This window comes from Falco cherrug, chromosome 19 (genome assembly GCF_023634085.1).
Source record: "Falco cherrug isolate bFalChe1 chromosome 19, bFalChe1.pri, whole genome shotgun sequence".
NCBI lineage: Eukaryota > Metazoa > Chordata > Aves > Falconiformes > Falconidae > Falco > Falco cherrug.
In genome coordinates this window covers 1,435,541-1,462,493 of record NC_073715.1, presented here as the reverse complement: position 1 = coordinate 1,462,493, position 26,953 = coordinate 1,435,541, and the positions used below count along the sequence as shown (strand labels likewise).

The window sequence follows — 26,953 nt, the reverse complement described above, 5'->3', positions numbered from 1 at the left end:
ACACATGTGCACACCCCGACACACACGCACACGCCCCAACACGCACACGCCCGCCCCAAACCACGCGTGACGCGCGAACAGGCGCCCTGCCCCCCTCCCCCCCGCGCCCCCCCGCCCCTCCCCGCCCCTCCCCCCGCCCCCCCCCGCCCCCCCCGCCCCGCCCCGCCGGCAGCGCACTCCGGGGCTCGGCGCGGAGCGGCGCGGAGCGGAGCGGCGGAGCCCGCGGCCCTTCCCCGGCCCCTGCCCGGCCGGGCCATGCTCTAACGGGGCCGGTACCGGGGCGCGGGGCCGAGCGGGGCGGCGGAGCGGGGCAGCGGCCACCCCCCGCGCCCCCTGCCCGCAGCGCGGCCGGGACGGGAGCATGCGGGTCCTCCTCCTCTGCCTCCTGACTCTCGCGGACTCCCACGGGCAAGGTGGGTACCGGGCATCGGGCACCGCCACCGGGCATCGGGCACCGGGAGTACCGGGCACCGGGTGTACTGGGCATCGGGGGTACCGGCCACCGGGCATCGTGCTCCGGGTACCGGCCACCGGGTACCGGGGGTATCGGCTACCGGGCATCGGGGGTACCGGCCACCGGGGGTACCGGCCACCGGGCATCGAGCTCCGTGTACCGGCCACCGGGCATCGGGCTCCGGGTATCGACCACCGGGCATCGGGGGTACCGACCACCGGGCATCGGGGTTACCGGGCATCGGGGGTACCGGCCACCGGGCATCGGGCTCCAGGTACCGGACACGGGGCATCGCGGGTACCAGGCACCGGGCATCGGGCTCCGGGTACCGGACACCGGGAATCGGGCTCCGGGCATCGGGGGTACCGGACACTGGGAATCGGGCTCCGGGTACCGAACACGGGGCATCGGGCTCCCAGAATCGGGCTCCGGGCATCGGGGGTATCGGACAACGGGAATCGGGCTCCGGGTACCGGACACGGGGCATCGGGCTCCAGGTACCGGACACCGGGAATCGGGGATACTGGACACGGGGCATCAGGCTCCCGGTACCGGACACCGGTATCGGGCGCGGGGCATCGGGGGTACCGGACACGGGGCATCGAGCTCCGGGAATCGCGGGTACCGGACACCGGGCATCGGGCTCCTGGCATCGGGTACAGGGCATCGGGAGTACCGACACCGGGCTCCGGGTACTGGACAGGGGGCATCGGGCTCTGGACACCGGGCTCCGAGTACCGGCCACCGGGCATCGGGTACCGAGTACCGGCCACGGGGCATCGGGGTTACCGGACAGCGGGTACCGGGCAGCGCCGAAGTGCGAGTCGGAACTCGGCGGGCAGCGCTGCGGCCCGGCTCGGGCAGCGGCTCCGGTGCCGCCCGGTCCCGATGGGATGAGAGCGGCTCCAGCCGGGGAACGCGGCGGCAGCAGTTCGGTCTTGGGGGAGGGGGTGCTAGTTCTGGTGGGACACCCCCATCCCAGCCCCCCGGGGCCGGTACCCCGGGGCCGGTCCTCGTTAACCCCCCCCCTTACCGGGTGGTCCCGATGGGCCGGGTCTCCCCAGCCCGGGGCTGCGGCTGTTCCCCCGGTTCTGCTCTTGATGGATGTCCCGGGCTGGGGGTCGGGGTCTTGTGTCGTGTGTGTCCCGTGTCCGTGTCCCCCCCCCCCCCCCCCCCCCGCCGAATCTGTGTCCTGGTCCCCCCCGTCCCGGTCCTGCGGGACTCCCCGTGCTGCCGGAGCCGGGGGAGGGGGGGGGGGGGGGGGGGGTCGCGGCGAGGCGGGGGGAGCCGGGGTAGGGGGTGGTCAGCACTGCTTGGGTGGGTTAGTTGGGGGTGTCAGGAAGGGAGGGGGGACAGACCGGGGTCACTAGGGTCCCGTTAGCAGTGGGGACCTGACCCTGGGCGCCCCAATTGCTGAGGGGGGGCACCCAGGGCTGGGGGTGACGGGGGGGTCCGGGCCGGGAGCCGAGGGGGTGTCTCTGGGGGACAGCCAGGACCCCCTGCTCCCAGCCCAGGCAGCCCCTGCCAGGGGGAGTGTGGGGCACCCTCTGCCCCCCCCCCCCCCCATTTGCTTCCTAGGGCTTGCTGCAAGCTGGGGGTCAGCCAGAGCCCCCCCCTCCCTGGCCCCTGTCTCCCCCCCAAGGGACTGCGCCGTGCCAGCCTGGGGAAACTGAGGCACAGGGACTCGCTCGGCCAAGGTCACGCAGAAGGGTGGGTTGGGGGGGGACAGCGGGGTGTGTCCCCCCAGGACCTCCCCGAAGCCCCACGCCAGGGCGGCGGGGGAGCGCGCCATGCGTGCAGCGAGCTGGCGAGGTCTCAGCCGGCTCGGCCCAGGGCTGGCCAAGGCAGCCCCTGCACGGCCTCCGGCTCCTTCCCAGCTGCAAAATCCAATCTAATTTTTAATTAAGGGGGCGGCGTTGCTAAGATGCCAGGAGGAGGGAAAAAAAATTGAGTCGACCCAGGGTTTAAAAGGAGCGTGCAAAGCCTCTTAGGGGGCTGGGGGGGGGGGGGGGGGGGGGCAGATCCCAGGCTCCCCCGCGCAGGGCTGGGGGGAGCGCGGGGGGCTCCGCTGCCCTCCCAGGAACAAAAGCACCCGCTCTCCCGCCCGGTGCCATGTGGATCTCGGCAGCGAGAGGGGCCCAGCTCCGGCATCGCCACTTCGGCCGAGGGAAAAGCCAGATGGCTGGGCCCGGGGCTCCGGTGGGGCTGGGGTCTCATCCCTGGGTGAGGGTCCCCCCCCTCGAGCATCCCTGTCCCGTCACTGTCCCCACCAGCTAAGTCTTGCTCACGCCGCGGAGCGTTGCTCTAAACTGGGGTGCTGGGTGTGTGTGTGGGGTCCTGCTGCTGTTAGGGGGCAAAATTTGGGGTTCCCTGCCCCCCTGGGGCTGTGCCGGCCGGCGTGTGCGTGGGGGGGGGTCGGTGCCATTCACGTCCTTGCACACAAAGATGTTGAATGGGTTTCATCACTCTTCATTTCTCACTAAATAATTTTCTGTATCTTATCTAAATGAAACCCATTATTCTTCCCCCCGTTTCAATCACTCGCCGTGATTGCACCTCAAATTGAAATATTTATTCATTTTCTGGGTGATTCTTTTTCTCTCTGTGGGGTTTTTTTTTTTCATGCCCCCCACCCCCTTCCCTCTCAAAAGCAGTAAAATTGAAACAGCAGAGAAACAGGGGCTGATGGAGGGGTGGCAGCAGGGGGGGGGGGGGGTGTCATCCTGGGGGGCTTGTAGCTCCCACAGTGTGTGGCTCTGAGACCCAGCACGCCCCTGCTGAGCTGGGAGATGTCACCGCTGAAGGAGCAGGGGTGGCACCGGGTGGCTTGAGGTCAGGCTGGTCCCTTTGCTGGTGACTTTTTCAGGCGTGCTTGGATGGAGCTTGGATGGAGCTTGGATGGCAGGATGTGGCCCCTTGTGGCGCCCGATTTCTAGGGCAGGAGAGATGGTGCTGGGGCAGGAGGGACAGTGCCAGGGCACAGGGCCACCCTGACTAGCCCCGCTCCAGGACGTTAATGCCCTCGGTGGCTCCCCAAGGGGGAAGGAGGTGCAGGAGGGTCCTGGTGGTCTCAGCGCAGCCGGAGGGATGATGAGGATGGTGGTGGGCACCTGCCTGTCCTCCCTGTGCAGGAGCCGTGGTGGCTGGCCTCCCCGCACGCTGCCGGAGCCGCGCTTGGCGTGATGTGGTTTTAAGATGATTGTTGTCTGCTGCAGGGTGATAAAAGCCCCTGGGAGATGGTCGTGTGTGTGGGGGGGGAGTATGGTGGCCCTCACCCCTCCTCCCTGGGGCTGGGGGCTGTGCCGGAGCCGGTAGCGTTTGGCATCATGCCCTGGGTGGGCATTCAAAGAGCGGTGGCAACGCTGGTGGCCGCTGGGCTCTCGCCCAATCCTGGGGGTCTCCAGGCTGCTCGCCTGGAGTGAGCCCACTGCCCGTGCACCGGAGCCGCCAGATCCATCTCTGGCTCCTGTTTGGCCTCACCGTGTTCGGCAGCGGTGGCCGAGCTCTGTCCCCTGCCAACTGCCCCCCGTGTCCCCTCCAGGCGGGAGCCTGGATCACCGTGATCATATCCAACACCCTTCCAGACCCCCATCCCCAAAACCCCTCGGTGGAGGGGACAGAGCCACGGCAGGTCACCGCAGCCACCCTTCAGGAAACCATTTTGGCAACTGGGATCAGGGCTTGCAGGCACTGGTGGGGTTTTGCCGCTGCTTTTCCCTTCTCCGGGGCAGGTGCGGGAAGGGGCCGAAGCCCCTTCCCCACCCTGGGGTTGCCCCCATCTCTCCGACAGGGAGTGGAGCCAGCGAGGGATGCATCACAGCTCTGCAGGGGGGCCAGATCCTGCTCCGGGCTGTGCCCCGCTGTGGTGCTGGGGCCAAGGCAGCCTTTGGGGCTGGCGGGGACGAGCCCTGCCACGGAGCCACCGCCCCGTGCCGGGACTTGCCTGGGCATCCCGTGCCAGGCTGAATCACCCGCTGCCGCGCCGGGGCCCGCTTTGCTGGCGGGGAGCAGCCAGCCCATCCACCGAGCCCCCCGGCAGCCTCCTCCGCCAGCCCGGAGCGCCGCCTGCGCCCACAGCGTCCACCCATTTTCTGCGGGACCTGGAGCCGTCGTGTGTCCGGAGCCATCCGTGTGTCCAGAGCCATCCGTGTGTCGCTCCGCAGTGACCTCTGGCGCCGCAACCATCCAGAGGTGAAACCAGGGTCGTTGGGCACCTCTCCCCCACTGACCAGAGCTGAGCAGCATTAATTACATTCCCATCCTTTAATTCGGGATTGGTTTAATCCCAAGCCAGCTTTCCTCCTGGCCTAGATCCTACCTGGGATCCTACTGCCGCGCTTACCAGGATGCACGCCCGGCCCGGTGAGCACATCCCCAGGGATGCCGGAGCCAGCTCCGGTCACAGGACTGTGGCACACTGTGGCTGCCTGGCCTCGCTGCTCCGCCACTGCTGTCCGTGGGTCCATCTGTGCATCCAGCTGACACGCAGCCCCCCACCACACGGGCAGCGTGGGGATTATAGCTAACTCTCCATAAAGATTCCCCTAATTGCTTGCCTTACCTCAGGTTTTATCATCAAAGCATCCGTTATTCCCTCTCTAGCCTCCTTTTCTTTTTATTATCTCTTAATTAATCACTCTAGCTTTCACACTTAGCAGATAATTACAGTCTCCTGGGCACAACAGCTCATTTTCATAACCTCCTGCTCCCAGCCAGGAGTGGGCACGGCGCGGGGAGGGAGGCGGCGGGCAGGGAAGACGGAGGGGACGGAGGGACCATCCCCGCGCTGGCAGTGTGACCCACGTGACTTCTTTCAGTGGCAGCGTGGCCACCACATCACCCTCTGGGACGGGCAAGTGGCAGTGCCAGGTACCAGCCCCAAAGGGAGGATGCTCCAACGAGGAGCCCCCAGGTACCAGCCCCAAAGGGACGATGCTCCAACGAGGAGCCCCCAGGTACCAGCCCCAAGGGGAGGATGCTCCAACAAGGAGCCCCCCAGGTACCAGCCCCAAGGGGAGGATGCTGCAGCGAGGAGCCCCCAGGTACCAGCCCCAAGGGGAGGATCCTCCAGTGAGGAGCCCCCAGGTACCATCCCCAAGGGGAGGATGCTCCAGTGAGGAACCCCCAGGTACCATCCCCAAGGGGAGGATGCTCCAGTGAGGAGCACGGCCAGGCAATGGGGCAGAGTTAAGGTTATCTGGAAAAGGGATGGAGCTCTGGTCCAGGATCCAGCCTGGACTTTGCTGGGATACATCTCTTGGAGCTGAAAACCAAGCTCTTTTCCACCCACCCACCGCAAAAGTCCCGCCGGCGTGGCATCAGACGTGGCACAGCCGGTGACGCCAGGCCCCGGTGCTGGGCTGGATCCCTACGCTGCTGGGGTCGCTGCCGCGAGGGGATGGCAGGAAGGAGGAATGTAAAGAGCAAACCCACTTGGGGAAGGCGCAGGGAAGGGAAAAAGGGGGAGAGAGGCCTTTTCTGCAAGGGCTGGGACATAAAGGGCTGCCAGCGCTGCCATGGCAACGGGCGGATTATGATCCAAATGGAAATCAAAATAAGAGGGGGGGGGGGAGAAAGCGAAAGAGTGGAGTAAAGGAGGAGGGGAGGAAAAACAACTTTTATTTCCAATCGGAGAGCGGTTGTGTGCCTTGGAAGGGTTGCCATAGGAACAGCAAAGAAAAGGAGCGGGGGAAAGTGTGCAGGCGTGCAAGGGAGTGTGCGGGCGTGCAAAGGAGCGTGCAGGCGTGCAAGGGAGCACATGTGCGGGGGTGTGCGAGGGAGCGTGTGTGTGTGTGCGTGCAAGGGGGTGCGGGCATCCACCCCGCTGCGCCTGCAGGAGCATCGCCACCGGGCCGGGAGGAGGAGCGGGATGAAGGCTGCACCCCCATCACCGGGGTCTGCCCCGGGGAAACCCACCACCCTTGGGCCCCGACACCGGCGACACGCAGCGAGCCCCATCCTGTGGGAGCTGCGGGGTTGGGGGGCACCCAGGCTGCCCCCACCCAGGTTGCCTCTGAGCATCCTCCCGGGCGGTGCCGGAGAAGGGAATATCCCGGTGTCGCTGCTCGCAGGGTGTCCAGGACAAAGTGGGGCTGGTCTGGGGTTCCCACCGCTCCCCCCCGGCAGAGCAGGACCCCCCTAACCCTTCTCCTCCCCCCTCCCATTCCTTTTTGGTTTTTATTTAAAAATCCCCACCTTTCAAGTGGATTTGATTTAAAACAATAGCTTTAAACATTGGAGAGGGGATTTCCCATCCGGCGCCACTGCCAGCCTTGGTTCGGGTGCCCCCCGAGGGAGGGCTGTGGGTGCTGAGCCCCCCTGGCCGGGCCGCTGGGTTGCTGGAGGTGTCAGGGGGGACTCAGGGCGGGTTGGGGGGTGCGGGGTGGGGGGCTGGGGGCTGTGGGATGGTGTGTTTGGGTGGAGGCTGGAGCAGGCTCCCCGGGGCCAGGCAGGAGGCAGGAGAGCAGCAGTGGGGAAACTGAGGCACGACGTGGTTTGCTTTGCCCGTCAACTCGGGCAGCGCAAGGCAGGGCCCGCAGCCTTGGCCCCCAAAAAAGCTGGGGAGCAGCGAGAAGGAACCCCCAAAGGTAAATTCTTCCCCCTTAAAATGCCCCCCCCCAGCCCTGCCAGCCCCTTGCCTGGGGTCTGAGCCCCCTGCCCGCTGCAGGGCGGCCGCGGGGAGCTGAGGGTTAAGCTCTGGGTTTTTGGTTTTTTTTTTTTTTTTCTCTCCCTCGTCTTCCAGAGAGCCTTGGCAGGAAATTCCTCAAATTCCAGGCTTGTGGGATCATTGCTGGGCTCTGACCGCAGGAGCTGGGAGCGGGAGCCAGGGCTGCTCCCTCCAGCTCCAGCTTCTCCTGAGCAGGATTTGCTGAGCCCCAGAGGGGAGGGAGTGCTGTGCCCCCCCGCCCCCCCCAACCCCAGGATCCCCCCCCCCCAGTCAGAGGCACGATGCTTGTAACCCCCTCCCCCAAGCTGCGGGGACCCCAGCACCCAGCGTGGGGTGTGGGAGCTGCTGGGCTCAAACTTGCATGGGACCCCCCCCCTCCAAGATATCCTAAGTGGGGGGGGGGGGGGCCCTGGGGGGCCCGAGAGCCCCACATCCTCACGGGGGGCACGTGGCTGGTTTGGGGGGGGGGGGGCCGCGATGTGGCAGCTGGGGAGCCCAGCGGGTGGGTGGGCAGATCTTGGGGGGCTCTGTTCCCCTCCCCCCCCCCCCCCCCCCAAGCCCTGGTTGCCACGCTTGGGGAGGAAGGAGCCGGAATTCCTGCCCATATCATCCCCTTGGGAGAGAGGGGGGATGGAGCACCCAGGCGGGGGGACAACCTGGGGTCCCCACCGCAATGGGGGTCCTGCCGGAGAGGGATGCCAACCCACCCCCCATCCCCATGAATTTTTTCCCCCCCTTCCCTTCAAACTCCCATTCCCTCCCATTTAGTTTTTTTTTTATTATTATTTATTAAACCCCATTTGCCAGGGATGGAAACGGGCCGCTACCAGCTCCGTCGGAGATACTGGATTTAACCTCATCCCGTTACCGGTGCTGGCGGCGCTGCTTTTACCGGCCGGGACTCGAGCCACCCGTGGGGAAACTGAGGCACGGTGCCATCGCCGTCCCTTGCGAGAGCTCAGGAGCCCGGGGCTCATCCTCTGACTCATCCTTTTCCATCCGTCGGGATGCGGAGGCCCGTATCGGAGCCTTGCGCTCTCACAGCTGCTTGTCCCGATTCAATGTGAATGATAATCCCATTATTAAGAGATGTCTCATTAAGACATCTGTAACGAGAGCGCTTACCAGCAGCTTGGTGGAAGGATGCCAGCACTGTTTAAATATTTTTTTTTCCCCCCCTTCATTAATGATTAGGGAATTTTATTCCCCCCCCCTCCCCTTTTTCCCAAAGAAGAGCTCCCCCACCCCCCCATCAACGCGCACAGACAAACAAAAGTCTTAATTAGACATTGTTCCTAACAGGGATATTACACAAATTAATTAAACTCAAGCCAATAAACAGCACTGCTCCATAATTCTGACAGCCCCAGAAATGAAGAGGAAATAACAAGGGGAGAGGCTCTGCCAGCTCCTTCTGTCTGCTGGGGGGGATGGGGAGGGGGCTGGGACGCCCAACCCCCCCCCTGCAGCAATGGGGGGGGCTCAGACCAGGGTCTGCGCTGTCGCTGTGGGGGCTGGGACCCTCTGGGTGCTGTTGGGTGTCCCTGGGGACGTTGCGTGGGGTGGGATGCTCTGGGTAAGGGGGGGCGGGGGGGGGGGGGCTGACCCCAGGAACCCCGGGTGGGAGCAACATCTGCAGCGCCCCGCACATCTGCAGCCCAGGCCTTTGTTTGGCAGCGGTGCAAAGGGCAGCGCTGGGAGGAGGAGGAGGAGGAGGAGGAAGGCTGGGGTGCGAAGGCAGCTCCGATCTGCGCCCTGCCCCCCTCCTGCGGAGCCTCTGAGCATCAAAGGCGCCAGAGCAGGGAGGAGGCAAAGCCCCCCAGACCCAGCAGGGACCCCCACCCGGAGGTGCTGTAGGGGGGGCAAAGGTCATCTGGGGGTGTCTGTCCTTACCCAGCCGTGCACACGGCTGCACACACGTGTTCCACACGCGTGGCCTGGGCCTGCACCGCCAGCTCTTACAGATGCATGTTCCTGTGCAGGCACGCAGCGGGTGCACGCACACACGTACACACACGCTCCCATGCAAGCACACAGCCGGTGCATGCATGCACGCACATGTGCACCATTGCAAGGACGCAGCTGGTGTGCACGCACGCTGTTCTGTGCAAGCATGCGGCTGGTGCGTGCGCACACCCTGACACGTTCTTGCACGAGCACACAGGCTGGTGCGGGCACACACACATGCCCATGCAAGCACACAGCTGGTGCACACACACACACGCACACCTGTGCAAGTACACAGCTGGTGTGCACACATGCACACACACACCTGTGCAAGCACACAGCCAGTGCATGCACACGTGTGCACAGCTGGTGCATGCACATGCACATGCTTCCACACAAGCACACAGCTGGTGCATGCACACACGCGTGTTCCCATGCAACCACACAGCTGCTGCATGCAGACACATGTGTTCCCATGCAACCACACAGCTGCTGCATGCACACACACACACACACACACACACACGTGCTCCCATGCAAGCACACCCCTCCGGTGCGTGCCCCCCGCATTGCCCCTTGTAAGCCTGGCTGGCCAGCCTTGCCCAGCACCCCTGTGCCCCCTGTAGCCCCCCACACCCCCTGCACCCCTGTTGCCCCCCCATGCCCCCTGTAGCCCCCATCCCTCTGCAGCCCCCAACAGCCCCCCACACCCCCTGTGCCCCTGTAGCCCCTCATGCCCCTGCAGCTCCCCACAGCCCCCTATGCCCCCGTGCCCCGCACAGCCGCCTGTGCCCCCCATGCCCCCCGCATCGCCCCGCTCGGGGCCCGCCGAGCCCTTTGTCTTTCTGCCTGGCTGCCCCCTTTCACCGGCATTAACGGCAGCAGAAAGGGGCCGAGTTTTTCCACCAACTTTGGGCGGCCAACGGGTCCTTCCCAGCACGGGGCGGGTGGGCGGCAGACAAAGCTCCCCACTCCCACCCCCACAGCCTCTGCCTGCACTGGGGGGGCAGGAGCAGGATGTGGGGGTCCGGGGATTCCTGCTGGGACCCCCCAACCAGGGTCCCCTGGGGATGGATCCCCCTTGGGGGGGCTGTGCCCTACCCTGGACCCCCATGTGGGGATGAGCACAGAGACCTGTGGGGCAGCAGTGGTGTCCTCGGGGGGGTCCCGTGGGGCAGCAATCGGGGTCCTGCCCCCCACAGTTCCCCCCCCCCCCCACCCCACCCCAGCCTGGCTCGTTTGCTGTACCGCACTAAAGCAATTCATTTATTTTCTTCTATATTTTCTCTCTCTCTGCCCAGTGCTGGTTTATATTTTATTGGCATCTTTGCAGCGCTGAAAGTAATGTAATTACGAGGGGAATTTATATGTTGTTTCGTAAGTCGGGAGTTCATTTTTTTTTATATTATTATTATTAGGTGGGGAATATTTAAGGCTCCTCAGGAAGGAAAAATAGAACCCAATTCCACCACGTCATCTCCCCCGGTATTTATGCCTCTTCCCAACGAGATTTTAATTGAAAATTGTTTTGCATGGTCCCCGCGTTGCGTATTTTTACCCTGCCTTTAATGACGACCTGGGGCCTCGGCCCATCTTCCCCCGCTGTGCGCCCTGGCTGCTTGTAAAAGGCAGGAGATTCGGGTGGAAAATTTGGGGATGGGATGGGAAGAGAAGTGGGGGGGTCGCAGTGGCGGCGGAGGGGACATGGTTATCCTTGGGCTGGTGGATGCCCGTCATCCTTTGATCTCTCCCTTTCCCCTGCCTCAGTTTCCAGCATCTCCTGGGGATGAGGGCGACCTGAGGATGCTGCCCAGGATGTGGTACCCAGGGTACCAGGGGGTGTCCCCACCGCCACGGGCATCTTCCCACCAGGCTATTGATGGGGTCCGACACGGAGGTGCCGGCGCGGCACGGCAGCACCCATCTCCCTGCCCAGGGAGTAATCGAGGTGGAATATTTGATGGGATGGGAAATGAGCTGCTAAATTTGTTGTGAGATTGGTGTCAACAGCGATGGCAACCGGGCTGGGAAATGAGAAATCGGGAGGTTATGGGAGGAGACAGTGCCGTGGCGGGGGGTTATGGCGTGGCACTTAGCAGGGGACATGGAGGGACACCCAGAGCCAGGTTCACCGTGGGCACTTCAGTGGCACAGAGGGGATGGGGGGCCCCGATCCTGATGGGTGCCCGTCCTGCATCCCGGAGCCCTGGGGGATGCTGTGCCAGGGTGGCACAGCCAAGGTGACCCTGGCTGGGGCGCAGGGAGGCCGTGGGGCTCGGCACTGCCAAAAGCGGGTGGAGAGGAGAGGCGGCGGGGCCGGGGGAGGGGAACCAATCTCCTCCTCATTTGTTTTTATAATTTTGCCTTTTAAAAAATGAAAATAACTGGAGCATCCTTTCCCCGGAGAGCTTCGCTTCCACTGGCTTGGGGAGTGGGGAGCGGAGGGGGAGGCACAGAGCGGCCCCCGCCAGCGCCCTACCAGTCTGCCAGAGATGCTGGGGACACCTGAGTGTCCCCAGCCTCGGGGGAAACTGAGGCACAGCGTGGCTGTAGGGGGGTCTGTGGGCAGTTTGCAGGTGCTCCCATGCCACCCATGCCTGATTTTCCCCTGGGAGGAGGTTAAAACAGCCCCAGTTCTGCCACCGCCATCGCATGTGCAGAAGTAATGGGGTCAAATGCAGCGATGCCCCCTGAGATAGCCGGGGGGGGTGGGGGGAGCGGGCTGGATGCGGCCCCGTCCTGGTGCCTCCCGAGCCCGGGCGCTGGGTGCTCGCCAACGATGCGCTGGCGTCATATGATGGTGTTGAAATACTTTCCGTTCCTGCCGGGATGGGGAGGACCCGCCAGCGCCGGGAGCAGAGCCAGGGCGCAGGGTCCGGAGGCAGCCGGGATGGGGATGGGGACAACCGGCTGCCCAGGATGCTGGCACGGCAGGGATGGGGACAACCGGCCACCGAGGGTGCTGGCACAGTAGGGATGGGGACAACCAGCCACCAGGGATTCTGGCACGGCAGGGATGGGGACAGGGACAACCGGCCACTGAAGATGCTGGCACAGCGGGGATGGGGATGGGGACAACCGGCTGCTGAGGATGCTGGCACGGTAGGGATGGAGACAACTGGCCACCGAGGAGGCTGGCATGGCGGGGATGGGGATGGGGACAACCAGCCACTGAGGATGCTGGCACGGCAAGGATGCTGCCAGCTCCCCATACCGCGGAGTAGCGGCTGCAGGATTCAATTAATGAGGAATTAAAGGATAGTAATATTCAATTAATGTCAATCAGAGCGGGATTATAGGAGAGAGATTTTGGTCAAACGGGGTCAATGCTTTTTTGACGAGGATGCGCCGGGGGCCGATAACAAAGCCGGGGGACAACGACAGAGCTTTCACCCCCAAATGGTGCAGCCGGCGCCGGGATGGGTCCGCGGCTGCCCGTACCACCAGCATCACCGCATCACTACCACCATCACCATCCCAGGGCTCCCGCCCGAAGCTGCTCCAGCTTTGCCAGCCACCATCCAGCCACGTTAGCGTTAAAAAGCCAAGAGGAATGAGAAGAAAATAGAAAAGGGCATTGAGTGACTTCGAACAAGGAGCGGAAGCGGCTTCTCCTGCCAAGCTGCTTTCAGAGCACCCGGCTCGGCCTGTTCCTGGCCAGCGCTGTCATGCCGGGCTAATCGCAGCGAAGGAGGCTCATAAATTGTTGATGGCAACAGGGACCCTCTCTAGTAAATATCAATTTACTGGCTGGGAGCTGCAGGCGAGCACGCTGCCGGGGCGGGCACCTGCCGGTTGGGTCCCCATCCTGCCAGGGCCAGTGGTGACCGGGGGATGCTGCGGAAGGTGGTCGGGGGCATCCCTGAAGCGAGGACCCCCCAGTCCCCTCCAGGAAACCTTGCTGGAGCCTTGTCCCAGCCCTGCTCCCCATCCTTGGGGTCAGAATGGGGCCCTGCTGCCACCCTGGGACACACAGGGTGGGGGGTCACCAGTTTGGGGGCCACCCCACCAGCCACCCACATCCCTGCCCTGAGACGTGGCCGGGTTTAGCTGAAAGACCCAAATTGCCAGAGCCTAAAATAGCCCCCGACGCTGGGCAGAGCGGGGGGAGCGCGGGGATGTGCCAGCCCTGATCACGTCTCAGCGCCGGCACATCCCGCTGGCGAGGCGCGGCACCGCTCTGCCAGCACCCGGCAGGATGGCACCCCGGGGGGGCTGCGTCCCCATCCCCGGTGGGATCCACCAGCGGGACTGAGCTCAGCCGCCTTCTGTGCCTCAGTTTCCCCAGATGGCCGGCGAGGGGTCCGCGGGGTCCCCTCCATCGCCAGCGCCTGTTGGGTTATGCCGGGGCTGGCTGCAGCGGTTGCGCTTTTTTTCCATCCCATTGCCTCGCGCCGGGTGACAAGTGGCTCGGGGCGCTGGCGCTAGGGCCGTGACAGCGTGGTGACAGCGGCGGGGGCGATGGGGACAGGAGCGATGCCCTGTCCGCAGCATCCAGCCGCGGTCTCATCCTGCCCTCCTCTCCCATCTCTCCCTTTCCGCTCTGCCGGGCAGGGCCACAAGGAAGCCAAATCCTCTTTTCTTCTCTCCAGCAGCATAAAACCAGTGGAGGGTGGTTGTTGTTTTTTTTTCCCCTCCTCCCTGTCTATTTTTTTTTTTTTCAATATAAATAGAAGCGAACAACTTGGGAAGAGGAAGGGGGAAAGGCTTAAATTTAAAAGCAGCAAGAAGAGGAAGGGGAGGAGGGAGAGAGATAAAATAATAAAATAAAATAGAATAAAAAAAAAAAACTCTAGCACGGAGAGATTTAGCTCCATCTGAAAGCTGTCAGTGCGAATAAAAAGCTTTTCTTTGAACCCTGAGTTTAATAGCAAGAGGAGAGAGAGGGAGATTGGAGCACCAGCCCCAGGGCTTAATCAGCCCTTGGTTTGATAAATAGAGGGAGACAGGGCCGGGAGTGGGGCTCCCCAGCCCCCCCCGGGTCCCTGCCTGCCCCCCACCCCAGCGCCACCCAGGAGCCACGCATGAGCCACGCGTGGGGCCGCAGGGAGCCCCGCAGGGTCGCGGCACGCCTGCCTGCCCCATGCACACCGGCGTGCTCCCGCGCGCACAGGCATGTTCGGGTACGCGGCTGCGTGTTCCCATGCACATGGATACCTGCCTCCTGCACACATGTGTACTCCCCGGCACACACGCACATGCTTCCGTGCATTCCCATGCACACAGGCACGTTCCCACGCATGCAGGCATGTTCCCATGCACACGGGCACAATCCATGGATACATGTGTGTGTTGCCATGCAAACAGGCATGCTCCCATGCACAGACACGTTCCCATGCACACATGCACATGCTCCTGTGCCGCCTTCTGCACACAGACACATTCCAGTGCACGCATGCACGCATTCCTATGCACAAGTGCACAACCCACGCACACATACATGTGTCCCCATGCACACAGGCAAGTTCCCAGGCACACATGCATGTGTCCCCATGCACACAGCCATGTTCCCACGCATGCAGGCATGTTCCCGTGCACACAGGCACAATCCATGGATACACGTGTGTGCTCCCATGCAAACAGACACATGCTCCCATGCATAGACATGTTCCCATGCACACAGACACATTCCAGTGCACGCACGCATGCATTCCCATGCGCAAGCGCAAAACCCACGCACACATACATGTGTCCCCATGCACACAGGCATGTTCCCAGGCACGCACGCATGTGTGCCCGTGCACACATGTGTGCGTGCATGCTCAGAGCCCACAGCCCCTGTGCCACTACCTCTCCCGCGCCCACCGCAGGGTGAGGGGTGGGTGGGATCAGCTGTTCTGAGGTGCCAAAGCTTCACAGGGTGGGCACGGCGAGGTGAGAGGGGCACGGCAATGAGGGGGGCACGGCGATGGGGGTGGGGGGGGGCACCCCTTGCCTTTGAAGCCCGCAGCCTTTGGGAAGCCGCCCGTCTCCTCCGCGTCATGTCAAGGCCCCGCGACATGGAAAGACTTTCAGCGCTCGTTGTGCCGTGGCCGTCGCTCGGTGCGCAGCCTCCCCCGCGCCCGCTGGCCCTGGATCACCCTCCTCCAGACTAAACAGCCCTTTGCCCAGCAGGACGGGCAGTGCTTGATGGGGGAGAGACATTCAACCCCCTCCCCCAGCCACCGCCACCACCACCCATCCTGGTGCCCTTGGGGCACCCAGCAAAGCCCCTTGGAGAAGGGGAGGAAAGGGAAGGAGGCAGAACGGTGCTGCAAGCCGGCGTGCATCGCACCCCGACTGCTCCCGCGCTCTGACAACCGCTGCCAGCACCCGCTGGTGACCTGCCACCTCAGCTGGCAGGGGATGGGGTGGGTGGCATTGCCACCCATCTGTCCTTGCCCTGGGGAACCGCTGCGTTGGGTGCTGGCGTGCAGGAGGGTCCCGTCGCTGGGTGTTTCGGAGCTTGGGGACAACGGCGTCGTGATGGGCACAGGGGGCGGGTGGTGGGTGGGTGGGTGCTGTGGGGTGCTCCCTCGTCCTGCCGGGGGAGAGGGAGATGCTGCCTGGGGAGCCGGCAGCCTAAATACCCGCAGCAGCTGACGATCCGCTGCCGGGATTAGCAGCTGAGCTGGAGTTCGCCGGGGCTGGGCAGGGGCAGCATCCCCTGCACCCAGGATGCTGGCACGGCTGGTGGAGGGCAGAGCACGCAGAGCGGGTAGCTCCTTGCTGTGTCACCTTCATCCGCCGAAAACGTCACCCAGGCTGTGCCGTGCCAGCCCCGTGCCAGGCCAGCGCTGTGGTCCCCCCCCCGTGCTGTCCTGGCAGGCGGCCGCTGCTGCCTGCGCCTCCTCCCACCTGTCTCGCTCCCCTTTCCCCGGCTCTGATCTTCCCTCACGCCCACCTCTCTCCAGGCACCTTCCGCTTTGATCTCTGCTCTGCTTTTTATTTCCCCCTCCCCCTGGCCCCCCCATTCCTGCCCCATCCTCCCCTCCTTCCCCCATCTCTCCCACTCTCTCCTTTATCCCCCTCCTTCCCTGCATCCCTGCTCTGTCTCCCTTCCCGTGGGGGCCGTGGGACTGGCTGGCATGGGCTGGGGGGGCCAGGGTGGTGGCATGGGGTCACCCCAGGGTGGCGGGGAGCAGTGACTGTCCCCAAATCACTGCTGCAGGTCCCTTGTGCACGGCCAGCGGTGCTGCGCGGCCTGTTTACTGCACACTGTTGTGCTGGGGTAGCCCATCCCGGGAATCCTGGGGTGCCCCATCCCAAGGATGCCTGGGTACCCCATCCCGGGGATACTGGAGTGTCATATCTTGAGGATCCTGGGGCACCCAATCCCAGGGATCCTGAGGATCCTAGTTGCCATGTGTCAGCGATCCCAAGGTACCAGGTCCCAGGGACCCTGGGGTGCCTGATCTGGTGGTACCCCATCCCAAGGGTCCCTGGGAACCCCATCTTGTGGATCCTGGGGTGCCATGTCCTGAGGATCCTAGGGTGCCCCATCCCAGGGTTTTGGGGATGCCTGATGCTGACCCGTTCGGTGTATCTGGTGGCACAGCCTGGCATCTGGGGATGCTGCACGTGGGTCGTGCGGTCTCTCCAGCTCAAGACCTTGCAGATTGCCCTACCCCACCCCATGGCAGGACCCACAGGCAGGCACCGGGGCAACGGTGGCACATTGGTCCCCTGCGCCAGGCATGGCAAGGAGGGTGCCAAGCACCAGCGCATCCCGTCCTCCTTGGCGCCATGGTGTCCCCAGGGCTGGCACAAGAGCCGGGGCTGCCAGGAAGGGAGGCAGCAGCCGGCGCAGGGATTTCAGGAGGTGTCGGGGGGCTTTGTTTGCAGGATCAAAGGCCCAGAGTCCCCAGCTTTCCAGGGATGCAGCACAAGCTGGGGACAAACCCAAGTGGGTTGGGGTGCCTGAGCTGTGGCCGTGCCCGGCGTGGCCATGGCAAGGGCATGTGGCACCCCGTGAGCCGTGCTGGCAGAGGCCGTGCTGGGGACTTAGCGGCTTCGTTATCCGCAGCTCACTCATCCCCAAAAGGGATTTCTGCCTCCCCCTCTCCCGCACCACAGCGGAAATAATTTGAATATTTTAGAAAAAAAAAAAGCTTTTAAGGGGGATAATCACTGGGGAAAAGGCAGCTCCTACACCACGATGCCCCTCTGCCCACTGCCCCCCCAGGGTCCTGGTCCCCATCCCTTGTCCCGGAGCCGGCAGCACACGCGTGTATTCAGCACGCCCACGCTGGCACACCCCACGCATCCCCCCCCGCCATGTCCTGGTCAATACCCGCCGGCCGCGTGACGGGCGCTGCCACCAAGATCAATCCCAGCTGCTGCACAGGGCGGGGGCTCAGGGGTGCGGTGGAGCCTGGCTTTGGGGGTCCCACAGCCCCGGCAGCCCCTCTGAAACCTCTGGGGACCGCGGGCAGCTCTGGGGGGGGCCTGGGGGGGCTGTGTTGGTGGCAACTCCAGAGCCACCAGCATGACGGAGCACCGGGCGCTGCCGGCACGGCCAGTGGTGTGCGTGGCGCCCCAGGCCCTGGCTGATCCCCCTCCTCCATCCCCAGCGGCACAGACACGGTTTGTGGAGGAGCCAGAGGACCAGACGGTGGTGGCCGGCCAGAGGATCGTCCTCTCCTGCGTGGTGCTCAATTACTCCGGGATTGTGCAATGGACCAAAGACGGCCTCGCCCTGGGCATGGGGCAGGGGCTCAAAGGTACCCATGGGGTGGCGGGTGGCTCTGGGGACGTCACTGCGCAGGGCAGGGTCTGTCACCACGCGTGAAGCTCTCCGTGTTATGTCTCCTGCGGCGCTGCTTCCCTCCGCCCCGTTTCCCAGCTCCCTGTGCAGCATCCCTGGCTGCTGGGAGGCTGGTGGCATGTGCCCCAGCACCAAAGCACCAGCTGGGGCTTGCTGCCCACCCTCTGCTCCTTTCTGCACGCACCGGGGTCCCTGTAGGCACTGAGGTCCCTGTGGGCACTGGGGTCCCTGCGGGCACTGGGGTCCTTGCGGGCATTGCGGTCCCTGCAGGCACTGGGGTCCCTGAGAGCACTGGGGTCCTTGCGGGCACTGGGGTCCTTGCGGGCACTGAGGTCCCTGTGGGCACTGGGGTCCCTGAGAGCACTGGGGTCCTTGCGGGCACTGGGGTCCTTGCGGGCACTGAGGTCCCTGTGGGCACCGGGGTCCCTGAGAGCACTGGGGTCCTTGCGGGCACTGGGGTCCTTGCGGGCACTGAGGTCCCTGTGGGCACCAGGGTCCCTGCGGGCACTGGGCTTTCTGTGGGCACCGGGGTCCCTGAGAACACTGGGGTCCCTGCGGGCACTGGGGTCGTTGCGGGCACTGAGCATCCCATGTGCACCAGGGACCCCACATCTGCCAGGTCGCCACTGGCCGCCTGTGTCCCCGCTGTGGCTGGCACCGGGCGCAGGCAGAGACCAGGCTGCAAGGTGGCAGCCCCCCAGGTCTGCCCAGGCTGTACCCCAACGCGCAGGAGCTGCTGCCCTGTGAACCAGGGGGTTCCCTATCGCACCGGCCTCTCCTCCCCGGAAAAGGGGCCCTGGAGCATCCCCTTAACCTTGGAGAATTTGGGTGAACCCCATCCCCTCCACAGTGACACCCCCCCCCGTACTGTCCCCACAGCCTGGCCACGCTACCGCATCATTGGCACGGCCGACTCGGGCCAGTACAACCTGGAGATCACCGACGCCGAGCTTTCCGATGACGCCGTGTACGAGTGCCAGGCCACCGAGGCCGCACTGCGGTCCCGGCGGGCCAAGCTCACCGTGCTGAGTAAGGAGCCAGCCCCCCCCCCGCCCCCCATGTCCCCCACCGCCCCCCACGTCCCCTGAGCCAGTCCCCTGAGCCATCGCAGGCAGCACCGCGGGGGAAAAGCTGTCACTGCCTGCGCTGCTGCCCTCCCTTCCTCCGGTAGCCTGGATGTGCCATTATCTTTAATGCCTTAATCTATATTCACACCGTGGCTGAGTTACGGGACCTACGAGTGCCGTAACTTTGATTTCCCTGACTTTTGTGTCTTGGGTAAAAAAAAAAAAAAAAAAAAAAAGAGATGCCAGAGCCACAGCGGAAATGTTGCATGAATGGGGTTTTGGGGCGGATTTCTTGCTTTTCTTAATTTTTCTTTTTTTTTTTTTCCCCCTCTTTCTCCTTCTTCCCCTGGCATTGAAATTCCCATTTGCAAGACGGGAGATAAAAGGCATGTGAGCGGGAGATGTGGCTGGGGTACTGAGCAGCGCGGCTCTCCCCGTGCCGCAGCTGCTGGAGCAGCTCCCTGCGCTCCCGGGCAGGGACTGTCCCCAAGGACCCCCAGCCTGGAGGGACCGTGCTTGGCCGGGGGGCTGTGAGCCGGCGGGAGCAGCCCCACCCCAGGGTCTTTGGGATGGCTCTGCCAAGGCTGGGGGTACCTGGGGTCTCCTCCATCCCCTGCCAAGCTCAGCAAGGTCCCCCCTGCATCCCCTGTCCAGTGTGGGGCTCAGCTGGGGCAGCGCAGGGGGACCCCCAGGCATGGAAGTCCCCAAGCAGGGGATTCTCCAAGCAAAAGGCTCTCTGGGCAGGGGGGTCTCTGCACAGGGTGGTCCCTGATAGAGAGGTCCCCAGGCAGGGAGGTCCCCAAGTAAGGCGTTCCCCAGGCATGGGGGTCACTGGGCAGAGGACGCTCCTGTGGATATTGGGGTCCCCAGACAGGGAGGATTCTCCCTCTCTGCCCATCCTACAACCGCCTCTGCCTGTCCTACTACCACGCTCCTCCACCAGACACCCAGTCCCCATTTCCATCATTACTGCCAGCTCCCGGGGTCGGTCACGAACAGCTGAAGCATCCATTTCCCCACACACAGTATGAACCGTGTGTGTCCCCCACCCCGAGCTCCCCTTTCCAAGCCCCCATGTCAGGGACACCCCAGGCCACTGTGCCTGGCTTGTGCCTCCTGCCCCAGCATGTGCCAGCACAGGGTTTCCATCCCGACACCAAATGGCATCTTTACATCTCCCCGAGAGCCAAGCCCTAATAAATCAGTAACGAGACTTTAGCTCCCGATCAAAAAGGGGATTAATACCCGGGCGGCGCCAGCCCGGTTGACGCTCTGCTGTCAAATGCTGCCTGCCTCCACTGCCCTTCATCACTCTTCCCTTTATCAGAGCAGTATCAATTTTTCAGCATCACGTGGCGTGGAGTGGGGTCTGCCTGCATCTGAGGCTGTGGGCAGGACCCCCCGCTCCAAGCAGCCGGCACCCACCCGGTGTCCCCTCTCCCCTCTGCAGTCCCCCCCGAGGACCCCACCATCGACGGAGCCCCCGAGATCCTGCTGCGTGCAGGGACACCATACAACCTGACGTGCCGGGCACGCAGCGCCAAGCCGGCAGCCACCATCGTCTGGTACCGGGATGGGCTCCAGCAGGATGGAGCCATCACCAGCACGGTACGGGGACACACTGGGACCCCGCATTCACCCCCTCTGCCCTGTGCCATGCTTCGATGTCCCCAGTGCGGTGCTGGGAGCCAACGGGGCCCGTCCTCTCTCCCCGGTAGGAGGTGTTGGCTGATGGCAAGCGGGAGACGACCACCAGCCAACTTGCCATCAACCCAACCGACCTGGACATCGGGCGGGTGTTCTCCTGCCGCAGCACCAACGATGCCATCCCGGCCGGCAAGGAGACCTTCGTCAAGCTGAATGTTCACCGTGAGTTGGTGCTGGGGGCGGAGGGGGCGATGCTTGAATGTCGGGGGGGGGTTGGTTCATCTAGGGCAGGGAGCCAGAGGTGACTTCTGGGGGTACCTGGGCATCATGGGGTGCGCAGGGTCCCCCAGCCCTGTGGTTGGAGCTGGGTGCCTTTGCAGAGGGGTCGTGCCCACGGTGGGATTCATCCAGACCCGGCCGGCTGGTGCCAAGCTGGAGGGGGGAGGCTGGGCTGGGACTTCGCGGTGAACACCGACCTCCAGTGGCTGCTGTGGGAAGGGTCTGCCCTGCCGGGGCCCGGCACCCACCGGCAGCACCCACACCAGGCAGGGATGCTGAGGCCCACGCCAGGCAGGGATGCTGGGTGCCCACAGTGGGCACCCACACCGAGAAGGAATGCTGGGCACCCACGGTGAGCACCCACACCAGGAAGGGATGCTGGGTGTCCACACCAGGCAGGGATGCAGGACACCCATAGTGAGCACCCACACCAGGCAGGAACGCTGGGTGCTCACCAAGAGCACCCACACCGAGAAGGAATGCTGAGCACCCATGGCAAGGACCTGCACCAGGCAGGGATGCTGGGTGCCCACAGTGGGCACCCACACCGAGAAGGAATGCTGGGCATCCATGGTGAGCACCCACGCCAGGCAGGGATGCTGGGTGCCCACACCAGGCAGGGATGCAGGACACCCATAGTGAGCACCCACACCGAGAAGGAATGCTGAGCACCCATGGCAAGGACCTGCACCAAGCCGGAATTGCTGGGTGCCCATGGTGGGCACCCACACCAAGAAGGAATGCTGGGCATCCATGGTGAGCACCCACACCAGGCAGGGATGCTGGGTGCCCACGGTGAGCATCCCACACCGCAAAGAAATCTGGGCACCCATGGTGAGCACCCACACCAGGCAGGGATGCTGGGTGCTCCTGGCAAGCACCTGTACCAGACAGGGATGCTGGGCACCCACACTGGGCAGGGATGCAGGGCACCCACAGCGAGCACCCACGAAGGACGGGGACGCTGGGTGGCCATACGCTGAGCATCGGAGCTTTTGGGATCTCCCGCCCGACAGGCCATACCCTGGGTGGCAGTGTGGGGAGGGGGCAGGCAGGCCACTTTGTCCCCTCTCCCGCTGCCCTGCTGAGCCTGTGCCAGCACCCACAAGGGCTCTGTCCACCCCCCCGCAGATCCCCCGACTGTCACCCTGTCCATCCAGCCCCAGACGGTGCAAGAGGGCGAGAGGGTCGTGTTCACCTGTATGGCAACCGCCAACCCTGAGATCAAAGGCTACAGGTGAGGGTCCGGCGGGACCCCAGGAGGTCCCTCCCCAACCTCCTGGCTTGGCTGCGACATCATATGGGGATGGGGGGGGGTCAAACGGGGCCCTGGGGGTCCCGTGTGTCCCCTGAACGTGCCCGCCTTGGGTCTCTGCCCTGCCCCCCCCCAGGTGGGCCAAGGGGGGGGTGATCATCGAGGACGCCAAGGAGAACAAGTACGACACGCAGGTGGATTACACCTTCTTCACGGAGCCCGTCTCCTGCGAGGTGCACAACGACATCGGCAGCACCAACGTCAGCACGCTGGTGGACGTGCACTGTGAGTGGGGCAGCCCCCCCGGCACCCCCAGGCTGCTGCCACCCCCCCCCCCCCCAGCTCTGCTCCTCACCCTCTTCCCCCCGCTCTCTCCAGTTGCCCCTCGCATCGTGGTGGACCCCAAACCCACTGTCACAGACATCGGCTCCGACGTGACGCTGACATGCGTGTGGTCCGGCAACCCGCCACTGACCCTCACCTGGACTAAAAAGGAATCCAACATGGTAGGGTCCGGCGGCTGAGGTGGGGAGGGTGATCTGGGGGGGGTCCCCTGCCCCCTCCCTCATGCCCCCACGGTGCTTGCACCCAGGTCCTGAGCAACAGCAACCAGCTGTACCTGAAGTCCGTCACGCAAGCCGACGCGGGGCAGTATGTCTGCAAAGCCATCGTCCCCCGCATCGGCGTGGGCGAGCGCGAGGTCACCCTCTTCGTCAACGGTGAGTGCCCCCCCTGGGAGCAGGCACCAGCCCCCCCGTGCCAGACCCGGATCCAGGACACGGATAGGTTGATGCCGTAGCGTGTCCCCCTCTCCCCGGGGTCCCAGTCAAGCCCCCCACCCCGTGCCTCCCGCAGGACCCCCCATCATCTCGAGCGAGGCTGTGCAGTACGCCGTGCGCGGCGACCGCGGCAAGGTGGAGTGTTTCATCGGCAGCACACCTCCCCCAGACCGCATCGTGAGTGCCGGGGGGGGGGGGGCAGGGGTGCTGGGGGTGATGCTGAGCTGTGGGTGCTGACGCAGCCCCCTCTCCCCCACCCCGGCGGGGCCAGGCGTGGGCCTGGAAGGAGAACATTTTGGAGGCAGGGACGCTGGAGCGGTACACCGTGGAGCGGACTAACACGGGCAGCGGGGTCCTCTCCACCCTCACCATCAACAACGTCATGGACGCCGACTTCCAGACCCGTTACAACTGCACGGCCTGGAACAGCTTCGGGCCGGGGACCGCCATCATCCAGCTGGAGGAGAAAGGTAGCGCCGGCACGGCACCGTGGCACACCAGGATGCCGGGGAACCCGGCCAGGTCTCGGCTGCTGCCGGCAACAGGGTGTCGGCGAGGGCAGGCGCGTTCCTGCTGCAACCACCTCCTGGCAGTGCCCCTGTCCCCTGTCCCCAGCTAACATCTCCCCGTCTCCTGTAGAGGTCTTGCCCGTGGGCATCATTGCCGGTGCCACCATCGGGGCCAGCATCCTCGTCATCGGCTTCCTCGTGGTGCTCGCCTGCTTCCTCTACCGGCGCCGGAAAGGAAGTGAGTGGGGAGCAGGGGGGGTCGGCAGCCACAGCAGAGGGGACCATGGGTGCTACCTACACGGGGGGTGCCACCCATGGGGCAGGGGTGGGAGGATTCTGCCTCCATCCCTGCTCCTGCGTGCCCCCAGGCCGCAAGGACGTCACCCTGCGCAAGCTGGACATCAAGGTGGAGACGGTGAACAGGGAGCCCCTGACGCTGCATGCGGACCGTGAAGAGGACACAGCCAGCGTGTCCACAGCCACCCGTGTCATGAAGGCCATCTACTCGGTAAGGGACACCCCGTGCCAGGGGGTTACCCCACAGCATCCTTCCCCACCCTGTGCCGGGACGGATGGGACCACTGAGGAACAAGTCCGTCTCTTCCCCACTCTCCTGCAGTCGTTCAAGGACGACGTGGACTTGAAGCAGGACCTTCGCTGTGACACCATCGACACCCGCGAGGAGTACGAGCTCAAGGTCTGATGATGGTGCCGGGGCATGTGGGGTGTAGAAGAGGGGCAGCTCCCGGTTTTGGCCTGGGTCGGGTGGTCGCAGGGTGCTTTGAGGAGGAGAAAGGGGCCGGGACTTGTAGGTCCTCTCCCCTCAGTGCGTACCCCCACCACCCCCATCTCCTCGCAGGACCCCACCAACGGCTACTACAACGTCCGTGCCCACGAGGACCGCCCGTCCTCCCGCACCGTCCTCTACACTGACTACCGCAACCCCGGCCCAGCACGCTACGACACTCGCCCACCCTCCCGCCTCTCCCACTCCAGCGGCTACGCTCAGCTCAACACCTACAGCCGCGGCCCCGCGTCCGACTACAACGCCGAGGCGGCACCGGGTCCCGGACCCCCTCCCGGCACGGCGGGCGGCGAGACGGCAAGCCAGCTTTCCTATGAGAACTACGGGGGTCACACCGCCTTCCCGGCCAGTGCCGGTTATGCCACCTACCGCCTGGGGTACGGCCAGCCCCCCGGCCTGGACCGGGCACCCTACGATGCCTACGACCCCATGGGCAAGTACGCCAGCGCCACGCGCTTCTCCTACACCTCCCAGCACTCGGACTACGGGCAGCGCTTCCAGCAGCGGATGCAGACGCATGTCTAGGGCAGGCAGGGGCTGGCAGACAGCACCGAGGAGGAGGGGGCGCAGGCAGCAGGGGTCCACAGGTACCTCACGACTGTCCCCTGATATTCAGGGGCTCATCCTGACCCTCCTGCCCCACTTCTCCTCTAGCGGCTGGACTCCACGTGCTGTGCCACCCCCCTGGGGTTTGCTGGCAGCGGGGACGTGCCCCAAGTCTCTTCGAGCTTCCACTCATTCAGTTCTTTCTTTTCGGTACCTTCCCGGAGGAGGGAGGGGGTTGGGGGGCATCCTCCCCGCCGTGCCCGTCCCGTCCCCCTGACCCCAGCCAGCCTCAGCGGGTGCGTGCGGGTCCGCATGGCTCTCGGGGCCGGCTCTGCAGCCTCCACTCCCCCATTGCCCTGGATCCCCCCTGTTGAGCTCTGCGGTGCCGGATCCATCCCTGATGGGTCCCCAGCACCCCTGAGCCAGCACCTGCCTCTCCCTCCTCTGCAGGAGCAAGGGGCTGCACACGAGCTGCCCCCAGAACCCCCCCGTCCCATCCAGACCCCCATGCAAGGGAGCAGGGAGGTGCTATATGTGTGTATATACGTGTCTGTATGTACACACATATACGCAATGGTTTCTGTTATCACCAAAAAAAGCCCCATCCCAGCCCGTTCCCGTTCCCTGTGCCTTGATTTTGGGGACAGCCCTCACTTGGGGCCAGCTTCCCCCTTCCCCACCCATCCCACCTGCCGACAGCCCCCACGCCCACCCTCGGAGCCGCAATCCCAGGGGATCAGGACGGGTAAATTCAGAGCAGCAGACCCCCCGGCATCTGCGTGTCCCCCCCTATACGCACACTCAGACCTACGGCACAGGCAGCGGCAGGTTTCCGTCCCGCTGTTGTCAGCCTGACCCCAAGCAACACCCTGAGCAACACCCTGTTGGACCGGCTGGCGTGGGGATGGGGGGGTCCCTCTTATGAATGTATATAAAGGTGTATATAAGGGGTGTAAGCGCCCTCCCGGCCACCAGCAAGTGTTATCGCTCCCCAACCCCAACCCCGGCACGCTGCCGCCCCAGCCCTGCGGGTTTGGCGAATGTTTTGAGCCACAGCAAACCAAACCAGCTGGGAGCAGGAGCTCAGCCGGTCCCCCAGCTCCAGGGACTGGGGGGCACTGGGCAGCCGGGGCGATGGGACCCCAGTTTCGCTGCCTGCAGCCATAACGCTCGCCCAGCCGTCAGCTCAGGAGCTGCAGACGGGGGTCTTGCCGGGGGGCGATGAGTTTTGGTGGGAGGGTGGAGGCGTAGCGAGGGGGTTTGGCCGGGGAGCCCTTCCCGGTTACATCCTGGCCCCACCCCCCAAAACTGTCCCTGCGGTCCCCCGGGATTAGGTACGAAACACCTCCCCACGCGCGCCCACCCCACGGGGTCTGTCCTGGGGAGGGGGACATGCTTTGCAGTCCCCATCCCACCGAGCACCCCACTCCCAGTCACTGACCCCAGCGGGCTGGATGCCACCCTGTCGACAGCAGGTACGATTTCGAAGGGCTGCCGGGAGGGTTTGGGAAGGGGCTGGCAGAGCCGTGCTGGCAACACAGCCCCAGTGGCACAGCCGGGGGGTCCGCTGCCCCCCTCCTTCCCCCCTCGACACCCCCACCCCCCCAAAAAGGTACTGTCAGGACGGGCCAAACCCTGGAAGGTGCTGAGCCCGCGCCCAGCCTGAGCCTCCAACTGCAGGACTGCGTGCCATTTCTTGCAATGGTGCCTGATTTAACCCCCTACACGCACCCTCTCCTTGCCCCGCGTCCCCCCCGAGGACAGCCCCGTTTCGGGGGGCTCCCGCCCCAGGTGCTGCACCCCCACGTTGATAGCAATAGCCACCACGGCAGCGCAGGACGGGTGTCCCACCCCAGCCATCCCCGGGTGCCGTGAATCGAAGCCGAAGCTTTAAATTAAAACTCTTGCCGGGGTGGGAACGGGGCCCCCCAGGCCATGGCTGAGCCCCCCGGCACTGGGCGAGCGGGTCCCTTCCCTAGCACCGGCTGGTTTAGACCCCTAGAGACACGTATCTGTGATGCCCCCACCCTGCCCCCACCTCCCATTTTTTTATTTTTCATTTTCCTTTTTTTTAAATATTATGTACTATATTTTTAGTCTTAAACACGATATATTATATATATTTAATTTTTTTATATATATATATAAATATAAATGTTAAAAAAGGGGCTGCAGGTCGCCTTTGTTCTGCGGGAGCATCGTGACAGGGTGGGTGTGAGTGACCCCCTTCATGGGACAGAGTGGCTTGGAGC

General features: G+C 64.3%; 1 protein-coding gene across 2 annotated transcripts; it reads left to right on the top strand.

Moving 5' to 3' along the window:
• The first annotated feature begins 169 nt into the window (after positions 1-169).
• On the top strand, positions 170-26,888 carry KIRREL1 (kirre like nephrin family adhesion molecule 1). 2 transcript variants are annotated; one of them, XM_055697175.1, is made up of 15 exons: positions 170-413; positions 17,621-17,770; positions 18,694-18,843; positions 20,332-20,489; positions 20,600-20,750; positions 21,939-22,044; positions 22,199-22,347; positions 22,441-22,568; positions 22,655-22,781; positions 22,918-23,018; positions 23,113-23,311; positions 23,481-23,588; positions 23,719-23,858; positions 23,970-24,047; positions 24,210-26,888. In XM_055697175.1, exons 1-15 carry the CDS (start codon positions 362-364, stop codon positions 24,678-24,680), a joined length of 2,268 nt encoding a protein of 755 aa, XP_055553150.1. In that variant the 5' UTR covers positions 170-361; the 3' UTR covers positions 24,681-26,888. The 2 variants fall into 2 exon arrangements, with proteins under 2 accessions (XP_055553150.1, XP_055553149.1); XM_055697174.1 differs by lacking the exon at positions 170-413 and having other exon boundaries at positions 17,521-17,770.
• Positions 26,889-26,953: the final 65 nt, after the last annotated feature.

Bases quoted from the DNA above. Each gene is read 5' to 3' on its own strand.
- KIRREL1 (XM_055697174.1), top strand. From the start codon at position 17,536: ATGACGGAGCACCGGGCGCTGCCGGCACGGCCAGTGGTGTGCGTGGCG. The intron at 17,771-18,693 runs GTACCCATGGGG...CTGTCCCCACAG, and splicing joins CATGGGGCAGGGGCTCAAAG to CCTGGCCACGCTACCGCATC. The intron at 22,348-22,440 runs GTGAGTGGGGCA...CGCTCTCTCCAG, and splicing joins CACGCTGGTGGACGTGCACT to TTGCCCCTCGCATCGTGGTG.